Source organism: Sebastes umbrosus, chromosome 22 (genome assembly GCF_015220745.1).
Source record: "Sebastes umbrosus isolate fSebUmb1 chromosome 22, fSebUmb1.pri, whole genome shotgun sequence".
Classification (NCBI taxonomy): Eukaryota; Metazoa; Chordata; class Actinopteri; order Perciformes; family Sebastidae; genus Sebastes; species Sebastes umbrosus.
The window spans coordinates 3,469,195-3,481,413 of NC_051290.1; the positions used below are offsets into that span (position 1 = coordinate 3,469,195).

Sequence of the window (12,219 nt, forward strand, 5' to 3'; positions counted from 1 at the left end):
TGTGTGCCACAGTTTTGTCACTCTTAAAATCAAACATGACACTTCTCAAATTGTTTTTGTCTGTGCAGCACCAAAACTTCCTGAGAACGCTCTGCCGGATAGCAAGGATGCTGTTGCCGGGGCAACTATCCCGTCAATAGAAATTGGCATTCCGCTGCACACCATTCCACCATTTTGGGTCACGATGAGAGCTCGTCCCTTCCTGTACCCTACCGCGTCTCCTTGGTTCATCATCCCAGGTAAGAGAGACATTCTTACAACATTGTGACAAGTAAATTATTGGGATTTAAATTAAATGTAATGGTTTGATACTGCCAAATTTACCATGCTACAATGTATTCAGTAAAGTAACTGTGTTTGCCAATTTTCCTTTTTAACTCACAAGATTACCTGACAGTCAAAGAACATGATGACATTGAGGTAAGCTCATTTCAGTTAACATTTTCAACAACTCCAAGTTATGCAATAAAAGCTCCTTAATTTCAATTTTGAGTTTCTACCACCACCTGCTGGGTGTTTTGTTAAACTCTTCTCATTTCAATCACTTGCTAAATACCAGCTGATGTATATTTATATATATCAATTACCATTAATACACACACATGTTCAACCGTACATTTGCCTTAAAATCGCCTACTTCTTGGTCACATTTATTCTTACAATTCTGATATATGATCTCTGATTTTTTTGCTCATCTGAAATTCCAATGTGATCCGAAATCAAAATGCACCATGAAGTTGAATCTACGTCAACACATGAATTAAGCTTTGAACGTTGTGTTTTCTAGAGGGCCAGTGCTCGAGGTTCCATGTTCCCCACAATCATGTTGACCGGTTTGCCAGGATTTGGCCAATACAAGCATGAGGACGTGGCCAAGCTGGTCTGGCGATATTTCCCCAAACAGAACCTTCACTCCCTGTACTACAACGTGACGGTCTTAACGCTGCAGAAGAGGGTAAGTAGGAGACAGACTGTCAAAGGGACAAACGATATTGTAATGCATTTTTATAAGTTAAATGGAGCTGTGTTGTTTGAATCATTTTTCCTTTCCTAACTCTCCCCTCTTCACCTCCAGGCCTTTGTGTTTTTCGCCGATTGGGCTTCGTGCTGCGATTTTGTCCGAGATCACATCACAAATCCAGTTTCTGTCGAAGGCTACACGCTTGGTGTTCACTTCGTCTTGGAGCACATGCGTCCTGAATCCAGTGAGGTAAGCAGAAAGACACAGCCAGAAGTGGAGCAGGAGCAGAAGAAGAGAGAAGAAAGCGATCTTAATGTTGCTTGTCGTTGTATGGGTCACTGCTCAGGGTCTGGTGTCACTGGTGTGTCCAGCTGACCACTTTGAACTTTAAGTTTAGATTCTGTATTTAAACTTCATTTCCACAATTAATACAAATTTGCTTCACATAATTAATTCTTCCCTATTTAGACATCTTGACTTCATCCGCTGCAGAACGATACCAAACACCGATACGATATAAACCACTGAATAAAACCTGATCAGTTGAATTAAAATGAATTACAATTACACAACATACACCAACCTTGTTATCATGTAGGCATACGAACACTACAACAGATTGCGATACCTTTCTAGTATCTGCATTACGTGCAACACTAGTTCAATACAAAATGTATAAAACGCAGGTATGATTTAAAATGTGCTTTGACGATATCCGTGACGATCTGTGACGTGTAATCTTTTTTTCAGGAGATGATGTACACAAGTCTGATGAAGTGGAGCAACGCTGTAAGTCATTAATCAGTTACGTAAATCTTCTGTCAAGTGAAAGCAGCTCTTTATCTTTGGATCTCTGGTCCTTAACACCAATTATTTCTTGCTCTTCAGGGAGTTCCAGAGCCAAAGTCTCTGGAGGAGCGGTTGCTGTGCGTGGAGATTTCTGAGACGTCTGTGGACGTCATTGGGGTGGTCATGGAAATGGTGGCGTCCATCGCGACCTTTGTCAGCTTTCTGCCGCTCGCCAACAGGGTACGAGAACAAAAAAAACATCTGCACTTTTCATATTTAAAGTTGCAATGGGTAGAAATGGACAGACCGGAGGAAAACAAGCAGTCAGAGCTGATCTGGAGTCTGCTGTCCAGCTGCCGTCTATGACAGCCGGCTGTCAATCACTCGCAAAATCCGACCAAACGGTCAACCTAGGAAGCGCTGATCAAATATGAATCAATATTATGTTACGTTAATGTCTATTTCTCTCCTCAAATGTTTTCAGAATCATCTTGTAGTGCACGGTTTAGCTGTAAAATGAGAAAGTTTGTGACCTGACAGCCATGTTGAGATCAGTTGAGGAAATAGCAAGCACCGCCCACCAGACAGAGCACAGCCAATAGGAACGCTCTCTCTCTGAAATGACCTGTGATTGGCCAAAGTCTCCCGTCACAGACTAGATTTTCTAAAGCCTGAAAACAGAGCCATGAGGAGGTGCAGAAGTCTAGTTATCGCTCAGAACACTTGAATTACAATATGCTGAAAGGTTATTATGGAATTTGTTTTTTCTGTAACTTCACATAAAATGATTCCTATGGCTTCTTGCTATTCTCTCTCTATTGCATTTGTCTCGTCACTTCCTTCATCTCTCCCTCCTCTCTTTGTCCATGACTATCGTTCTACCTCAGATATGCATTGAGATGTCTGACTCCAGCAGTGTAACCAAGGTGGTGGAGAAATACAACACTTTCCAACCGGACTCTACTGAAAAGGACAAAGCTTGGTAAGCACACGTGTCCTTTTAAATTCAGGAGCAGGTTGCCTCTGTATGTGTTCATGTATTTTTCATATTTTAATCCCCGCAACTGATCTGACGAACTCCTTCTTTTTCTCTCTCCAGGAGATTAGTTGAACGTGTTGAGCCGTGAGTATATCACTTTGTAATTGATTCTTGTCAAGTTAAGAGAGAGACAAAACATGTTTTAGTTGCCAATGCATGACAGTGGTCGATGTGATAACTGTTATGACCCACGGGCAAATTAATTCGATGTCGGGGCGGTGGGGCGTTAGCAGGTGGCACATTTCATTGGATAAATTTATGTATACATCCAAAAATATTGTTATGTTTTTACGGCTGCAACTATTAGTCGATTAGTCCATCGATTTGGCAACTACGTTTTTAATCTATTAGTTGTTTAAGCCGTTTTTTAAAGCAGAATACCGACAAAGTCCCGGATTGCAGCTTTTCCAATATGAAGATGTACTGGTTTTCAGTTTTAAATCATTATGAACTGTATAACCTTGGTTTTTGGACAAAAAAATAACACATTTGACAACATCAATAAGGACTTTGGGGAAATGCGATTGGCATTTTTCACTATTTTCTGTCATTTTATAGATCGATATATTGTATTGTATTGTATTTCTCACATCTTTAACAAAGTACTATATTCAGACATTTTTTTAGAACAACCTTGCTTTCATTTGTGACCAACAATCCTTTTTGTTTGTAATTTCAGTGTGAAGAGCCTTAAACAGCGTCTACAAGATTTTACTGGGATCAAACTAAACTTTGGGCTAGACACCATCTATGTCAAAGCCAAGCCCCCGGCTGTGATTTGTCAAACCCAGCCTCCCGTTTCTGAACTGTCGGATAATGGGTCACAACCTGCTCTGCAAACCAGTGGTCCTGGTGGATCCATCATTTCTGAGCCCATCACAGCAGAACCAAGTGCTACCGCCGCAAGTGACGTAGCAATGAAGGAGGACGGCGAGAAACCAGGAACTGAGATCGCTATGAACTCCACTGTTGGTCCAGAGGCAAATGAGGATGTAGAGAAAGCAGAAGTAAAGGAGGAAGAGGGGTCACTAACTACTTTGAGCTCTACTGGTGATGTGACCTTAACCTCTGCCATCAGCAGTGGGAACACAGTCCCAGCTGCTTCCAGTCCTGTCCCCTCAGCCACAGCACTCACGCCTGAAGAAAACTTTGCAGAACTTCCTCAGATCAATACGGCCATTTTCCAGGCCCTCAAGGCAGCAGTTCACAAACACAGGCTCACCCAGGAGAGCACATCCCAGAGTGAAGACCAAGAGGTGAGGCCTGGCTTGAGCCCCAGCAAAAGCAACACAAGCTCTAGAACTACAATGATTGAAGACACAACACAAAGAAAGGTAAACAGCTGTTTTTGTTTTTTTCCCACAAACCAGTCACATGCAATAAATGAATGGGTCAACAATTTATTTCATTGCATTTATTTATCTTGATTAAAAACCCATGTGTTGAATTGTTTTAATGTTTGATGCCTTCTTTGATCTCCGTCCAGGGTCAGGATGATGTTACAGATGACATCGCTTCGTCAGACGACTGTCTTTTTGACGAGCAAAATTTCAACATGGATGACTTTGTCACTGTTGACGAAGTTGGTGATGACGTGGGAGACACAAGCCCCGAACCTCATAGCTCCTCTTCACCCAAGCATTCCTCCCGAGCAAGAAGAGAAAGGCAAAGCCCAAGTGTGTCGTCCGCTGGCAAACGGACCTCAACGAGGTCTCCGAAAGACTCTAAGAGCTCAGCCTCTTCCTCATCCTTCTCATCCAAGTCAAATAAAGGCTCAAGCTCTTCTAGCTCTGTGTCACCAAAGAAATCCAAGGACTCATCTGAGCCCACCAAATCCCCTACCAAACCCTCGGCCTCTGCCAGTGTCGGTAAGGCCTCCTCCTCTTCTCCGCCGTCTACTGAAACCCCTTCTTCCCCTGGTCAGAAAACACAACCCAGCAAGACAAAATCTCCAGTCAAAGCATCAAATACTGCATCCCCCCATTGTAGTACCCGCTCATCCTCCGCTGCACGTCAAAAGGAAAGGATAACATCGGCAACAACTGTAAAGGCATCAATGGAGACTCATTCATTCGTGACTCATTCTGAGCCACTTAGAGAAGAAGCAAAAGACACAGAGAGCGCAGTGGCAAAGTCTGACCACAGAGTGTCAGCAGAAGGCATTGCTGCAAAAACTGTTGAGTCAGAGACAAAAACAGAAACATCATCAGAGATGCATCCACCTCTACAGGGACATGGAGTACAGTTGAGCCAAGCCCAGAGTCTGGAGACTGATTTTAATGTCAACGCACTCAAAGACTTGAAGAAAAGCAAAGAGGAAGGGAAAGAAGATGATGTTGACACACATAACGACGACAACGATGAAAAATTCCAAATCCTTGATTCACTTGATCAAACGGATGAATCGATGGATGTTGGGGTTCAAGACGGCAGCTCTGAAGCCCAGCTAACTGGACCCGAGGGAGGCCAGACTTTGCATGAGGAAAGCTTTCAGGTTTTGGACAGTGTGGACGATGAAGGAAAAGCCCGCCCTGAGGAGAACAGTGAAATGGAAATGGACAGTTCTTTCCAAGTGTTGGACAGTGTTACTGAAGACCAAGCAGCTACAGGTCAAGAGGTCTGTCCCCTGGTCCAAGATGACGGTTCCACAGTAAAACAACTGCTTGAGGAAGATGCAACTTCAGCAGGTGACAAATTTGACAAAGATTCAGTAGGTAAAGATCATGAGACAAATAATGTGTTAGATACCGGAACTAAACAAGGTCCAACAGACAAGGGAGATGGGAAGAAGAGGAAAGAGGAGGAAGTCAAAGACAAAATACTTTCAGCAGAGTCCTGCAATGCCTCCAAAGATGTGGAAAATATTGGTGGCCGAATCCCTAATGAAGACCAGCCTCCTCAAGACCCCAACAACAAAGAAACTTTAAAAGACCCTGACAGTGATGTTACTGAACAAGAAACCTTTGAGATATTGGATTCAATTGAAGATCAGACCGCAGCAGAAGATGACAGCCAGAACCTCAAAACTCCCAGTGACCAGATATGTAAAGAAGACATTAGGCCCACGGAGGAAGAGGAAGAGACCTATCAGGTAATTGATTCGGTGGAAGATCAGCCAACGACTACAGAGACAAAGTCAGAGTCTACCAAAGAGGGAAAAAGAAAAACAACAGAGGAGGCGACTGCTAGAAAAGATGACAGACCATCAAAGAGGAGTGGCCCCACAACCAGAGTTTTCAAAAGTGAAGAGGAGAAATCACCAGAGAAACGGAATAGGACAGTTAAAAAATATGAGACACAGACGAAGATGGACACCACTGCAGGAGTTTCTCAGAAAGACAAAGAGGTCACTGAGGAGACGCTGTATGAGATAGTAGATTCTGTTGAAGACGAATCAGTTGAAGATGTTGCCGCCACAGAACGGTCTGGTAGAAGAAGGAGTGCGAGAGGAAAGAAATCTCAGATTCTCACAGAAGTGTCTGAAAAACCAGAGGAGGCTACATACAAGATTTTAGACTCTGTGGAGGACGAAACTCCGAATGGTGAACCGACCTTCACAACAAGATCTACCAGAGGAAAAAGGGAAAGAACAACAAAGAAAGATGCTTCAAATGAGAAAACAAAAAAAGAGGAGACGCCAACAAGAAGGAGTCACACTCCTGCCAGAGAGGCGCAGGAACAAAACAGAGAAAAAACACCAAAGAAAGAGGTTAAAGCCCCTCCAAAAGAGAGCACACCATTAAAGACGAGTGACAATGTTGTAAGAGAGGTAAGTGAGGAGGATGCTACGTGTGAAGTATTTGACTCTGTAGAGGATGAGGTTCAGGATGATCGGCCCGCTACTAGAAGAAAAGGAAAAGGGGGAAGACCAAAGAAAGAGGTTAAAACAACTAAAAAAGAAAGTACAACATTAAAGAAGGGTGACAAAGACGCATCCAAAAAAGTGGCCGATGAAGAAGAGGCAACTTATCAGATTCTAGATTCTGTGGAGGACGACACGGTTGACGATCAGCCCCCCACAGAACAGTCAGAAGAGAAAAGTTCTAAAATCAATGACCAGCAAACAAAGAAAATTGGATCTCTCGCTGGATCACCCAAAAATGAGGAGGAGGAAGAGCCTATGTATCAGATCATAGATTCCCTGGAAGACGATCAAGTTCAAGAAGAGCTGACAGCTACAGAGGACGAGACAAAAGATGAAACTCCTACAAAAGAAGAGGCAGAAAAAGAAGACACACCAACATGTGGTACCACAGTTGAGGAAGTGTCCGAAAAAGTGATCATCAAGGAGGAGACTCTGTATCAGATAGTTGATGATTCAGAGGAGGTAAATGACGATCCATCTGCGGCAGAAGGGTCTGCTATGGGAAATAAGGAAAGTACACCCAAAGAAGACATTAAGGAAGAGGACAAATCAACAAGTAAATCCCAGAGTGATACTGCCAAATTCGAAAGGGAGAACAAACAACAATCACCCGGGAAAGACGACACAACAAGCATGCTGGTGAACCTGGACGAAGTGAGCGACGAGGAGGAGGAGTACCCTGATGATGCGGCCGAGGAAGAAGAACTGAGGAAGCGACAAGCCGCTGCAAAAGAGAAGAAGTTCATCAAGGAGCGGGAAGCGAGGAGGACCAGGGAGAGGGAGGAGAGGAGGACCAGGGAGAGAGAGCAAAGGGAGCAAAGAAGCCGGAGCAGCAGCAGCGGCGGAGGAGGAGGAGGAGGAGGTGGTGGCGGGGCAGGGACGAGAAGGATGAAGGAGAGGGGGAGGGAGAAGGAGGAGATGGTGACTCTGGATGAGGTGGGAGCAGATGAGGCCGGAGAGGAAAGAGCGTCGGAGAGCCGAGAGTGGGATGAGGAGATCACGGAGGGAGAGCTGCAGGCACTCGTCACTCTTGATGAATTCGTAGAAGAAGAGGAGGACGGGAAGGCCGAGCAAATCACGCTGGAGACCCACCCACCCACCCTGGAGGATGAATCAGTGGACTTCTTAAACTCAGAGGTAAAGGTCATTCAAACATATAGAAGTTTAATTTTCTTCCATGGGTAAATTACGGTTAAGCACTGTGAAGCACACATTTAGAAAACACTAACAGCTCTACAAATACAGATGCTAAAGTTGTCTTGTGTCTGTTTTTAGACTTTGGTGACTTTAGATGAAGCTGGTGATGATGAGGAAGAGAAGCCGCACGAAGAGCAAACTGAGAAAACCTCAAAATCTCCCAAACGCAGACACGATGATGACACCGGTATGTATTAGTCTGTATTCAGTAGGGATGCACCGATACCAGTATCGGGTATCGAGTCCGATACTGTGCTCATGTACGCGTACTGGTAATGGGGGTTAATGCTCTTTGTTTTTTGTCCATTTTTAGAGGAAAGTATGAACTTTGTGACAGTAGATGAGGTGGGAGAGGAGGAGGAAAAGGAAGCGGTAATAACCAGGACAAGAGGACAAGCCAAGAAGAGAACCAGACAGACCCCTGGTAACACACAAACATAAATTTTTATCTTTTATGCATGTCGTTACCCAAAATCTTAGTCAATTAAGAGTATTATTTTACAGTTTCCCTTTCACTTGTGTGCTCAACCGATTCATTGTCTTCTTCCACAGTGAGAACATCTACCAGAGGGAAAAAAGTGACTGAAGAAGAAAGGGAACCAGCTGGCACTGATGTACTGCCTCCAACTCCACTCGAAGCCTCCTCGTCTCTGGACAAAGATCCGTCTACGTTGTTGAGTGATGGCCAGCCGGAGATCCAGAAGACAGAGGTGGAAGCAGCGATCCAAGCCGACATCGATGCTTCCTCTGCTGGGCAGAAACTGCAACCGGGGCCCTCTGAGAACCGGACACTGGAGGGATGTGTGGAGGAAGGAGAGGAGGAGAAGGAAGGATGGAGCAGGACGGACATTAAAGGTACAGAGAGCTGAAAGAATGATGGACTGAGACCTAAACTCTCCTTAAACCCCCCAAAAAAGTTATTTTCCTATCATAGAAAACAAATAAAAGCAGCAATTTCTCACATTTGAACTGGAACTAGTACATTTTTGGCATTTTTGCTTGCTGATTAATCATTTTGGCTCTACGTACATTGCAGTGTGAATAGAAAAAGCATATTTTTTCAAATATTAATGTATGATTGTCTGGGCTTAAATGATTTATCGATTGTTCGTTCCTTCTCTTCTTTAGCTGTGAGTAAACGGAGGATGGAGCTTGTCGGACCTGAAGCAAAGCGATCTCGGTCTGAGTCTCCTTGTGTCGCTGCCAACTTCAAACCGCCTGCATTCAAACCCAACAACCCCCTCGGTGAGACACACACGAAAACGACACAAGATGCAAATGTTTTGTCACACTTTTTTCTCCTGTTTCACTTTCACTGTCTCTCCCTCTTCAGGTCAGGAGTTCGTGGTCCCCAAATCAGGGTATTTCTGTAACCTCTGCTCTGTTTTCTACCTGAACGAGAGCACCGCCAAGGACCTCCACTGCAGCAGCCGGAGACACTTTGAAAACCTGCAGGTACACACAAACACATACACAAAATGAAACACCCTAAAACACACTGTTGGCCTCACGTTGTTTGTCTTTTCATTTTTCAGAAACATTACCAGAAGCTTCAACAGAAACCATCAAGAAGTTCCACACAAACTTCTCAAGGCTCCGTTTCTGATTGATGCCGACTTCAACTACTGACTTTTTTTTATTGATGTCTTTTTTGTCGAAAATGTGAAAAAGGTAAAGCTGGACCAGTGAAACGTCTGCAGCTTTAAAAACCACTGCATCCTTCATTCGTTTGACAATTCAATGTGTATAACTAATTACTGTCTGGCATCTTTGTTCATATAAATGTGTAAATTATACATCTACCTTAATAATACATTTATATTTTAGCATGTATTGGGTTTCAAACTCCCTCCAACTCTCCAGTTTCGGTGCCTTGCTCTGCCTACAGTTACATTATCAGTTGTGTTTGTGAAAAGACTGGAAACATGTGCAGCGTGTCATCAAGTCAGTAACAGTTTGGGATTTTTTGGAAACTTTAAAAGGTGCTACATGACCTCATCATTAAATAATAACTCCAGTATTTACAGCATTAAATTCACATTTTCTTTTGCTGATAGTCAGGAAATTTCTTTGCCTGCTAAATTTTGATGGAAACCTGGCTGGTGATCTACAGCTCCGATTTCTGCAGGATACAATGGGACTGTTGGACTAAGTTTCTTGTTGCAGTTAGAAAATAAATTATTTTTTATCTCATTTAGGTAATAAAGGTTTAATCTTATTACATAATTAAAATAGATATTTCTTTTACATTTCTAATGCAACATGTAGCACCTTTTGAAGGATGAACTGTTACCCTGGGAGCCCATGACCTGGTTTTTAAAATTGTATAAATGAAGCCTATAATTTAATCTTGCACATGATGTATAAATGTCAGATAAGTGTTTTTGTTTAGCGAGCATTTTTGACAAGTTTTCTTATCGTTTAAACTTTTGGGAGAGAATTTTTCTTGTGAATTTAATGTCAAAGTGAATACAAATAAATACTGACAAATGTCTGTTTTTATGTAAAACATTTGTGTTATTAAGAGAAAATGACTTCATTATCTTGACATTTTTTACACATTAAGTCAGTTATTTAAACATGTAGTGTAGTGGTTATTAATATTAAAATGTACCTGACACAGATTACTACACTGAACTCAACAAATCCTGTGAAGTGAAAAGTCTCGAGTTTGATTGATTTGGTTTCTAAATTTCCATTTAACCCTCAGAACTAACGGCATTGGGTGCCATTTCTTTCATGAGAAATTAAATAAGCCAAAGCAACACATAGTCATCGTCAATGTTTATAAGTGTGTACTGATGGAAACAATAAGATTTCTGTTATTTCTGTGATATTACCATAACTAAAGTATTACAGAACACGATTTAAGACTAAATCTTTGGATGAGAAGATGTTTGATGAGGTTAAGTGTTAAAAGCATGACTGTTAAAACAAATATATTCTCATAAATACAAACCTACGTCATACAATCTGATACGTCACAAAAATATAAAATAATTTCCGTCTGTACCTTCAAAATAAAAGCCCCTAAATGCACAACATTGAAACTACAAACAAAAAGGGCTGCAGCTGTTGATTATTTTCATTATCGATTAATCTCTAATAATTCTTAATTATTTAATTAATCGTTTAAAATAATACCACAATTTCTGGGAACTCAAGGCTAGTTTTTTGTTAGACTAGTTGCCGATTAATTTTCTGTTCTATCGACCAATCAATTAATTGAGAACCAACCGATCATTTTTCAACTTTGATTCTCTATGCAAATAAAAATGCTGTGTTTAAATGCAATTTTCATCTACGCAGTTGTAACTAAATGTAAACAAAATAAGAGAAACACATGATTGGGCCAGTATTTATTCAAATAGCTATCAATTTTAGGGATGACATGACAGCCGGTTGCAATTATAGGATGCACCAATACCGGATCGGATATCGGGCCGATACTGACTATATACTTTATACATCATATACTGGAATTTGAATTCCTGTTTAAGTTTTGACCAATTTGTTGCTGCGTTAAAAAGGTTTACACCTGGACTGTTGTTCCGGTTAATTTTTAAGATTTTTTTACCAAGTTTCTGGTGTACAATTTATTATTTAAATAATAAATAAAAAACAATTAAATAAATGTATATCTTTGTATTTATTTGTTAGGTTTTGTTTTACAAAGGTAGGAAAGCAATATTTAAGTCAGGCCTGGTGTTGCATTACACATAACAGAATGATCTCAGTCACTTCCACACAGTGAGGCAAACAGCTTATTAATTAAACACTTTTTCAGTCCGCATAACGATAGTGATACCTGGGCTTTGGTTATCAGCCGATACCAAAGCCCAGGTATCGGTATCGGTATCGGGGGTGAAAAAGTCAGAGCGATGCACCCTTAGATCCCAATCTCAGATCGTCTTTGTCTCAGTTTATCGGCAGATGAGATTTGCATAATTAATTTGATTATTATCCTTGCAAAAATATTATACACATAAAATGATATGGCTAAAAAGAATACCCTCCTTTTATATTTTTAAAGATATTGATTTTAAAACATATTTGACCATGATTGATAACTTAAAACTCAAAAATTCTTAAATTGACTAAAACTATTAAATTGTTTATACGTTGTGAATTTATTCCAATTGTATAACAGACCCCGAATGTTTCTTTTTTAAATTTATTTATTATTATTATTCATCTTTTCCTTTCCTTACATTTTATTTGTTATGTAATTTACAATTTATTTTATATAATTTTTATATTGTAAATTATTTTTGCAGAATTGTAATGAAAAATCTGAACATGCGAATATATTGTGTTGAACTCTTGAAATAAAGTATTAAAAAAATAATATCTCAGATCGTCTTCTAA

General features: G+C 41.1%; 1 protein-coding gene across 1 annotated transcript in view; it reads left to right on the plus strand.

The window, feature by feature from the left end:
* Nucleotides 1-10,453, plus strand: part of LOC119481301 — a 36,942-nt gene extending 26,489 nt beyond the window's left edge. The window contains exons 19-34 of the mRNA XM_037758087.1: nucleotides 69-239; nucleotides 386-420; nucleotides 788-955; nucleotides 1,076-1,210; nucleotides 1,712-1,750; nucleotides 1,850-1,990; nucleotides 2,638-2,732; nucleotides 2,850-2,873; nucleotides 3,469-4,123; nucleotides 4,276-7,791; nucleotides 7,930-8,038; nucleotides 8,165-8,275; nucleotides 8,404-8,706; nucleotides 8,980-9,096; nucleotides 9,185-9,306; nucleotides 9,387-10,453. Coding sequence (XP_037614015.1) covers nucleotides 69-239; nucleotides 386-420; nucleotides 788-955; nucleotides 1,076-1,210; nucleotides 1,712-1,750; nucleotides 1,850-1,990; nucleotides 2,638-2,732; nucleotides 2,850-2,873; nucleotides 3,469-4,123; nucleotides 4,276-7,791; nucleotides 7,930-8,038; nucleotides 8,165-8,275; nucleotides 8,404-8,706; nucleotides 8,980-9,096; nucleotides 9,185-9,306; nucleotides 9,387-9,461 — 5,816 coding nt within the window. The 3' untranslated portion in view covers nucleotides 9,462-10,453. The remainder of the gene's footprint in view (nucleotides 1-68; nucleotides 240-385; nucleotides 421-787; nucleotides 956-1,075; nucleotides 1,211-1,711; nucleotides 1,751-1,849; nucleotides 1,991-2,637; nucleotides 2,733-2,849; nucleotides 2,874-3,468; nucleotides 4,124-4,275; nucleotides 7,792-7,929; nucleotides 8,039-8,164; nucleotides 8,276-8,403; nucleotides 8,707-8,979; nucleotides 9,097-9,184; nucleotides 9,307-9,386) is intronic.
* The last annotated feature ends 1,766 nt before the right edge of the window (nucleotides 10,454-12,219 follow it).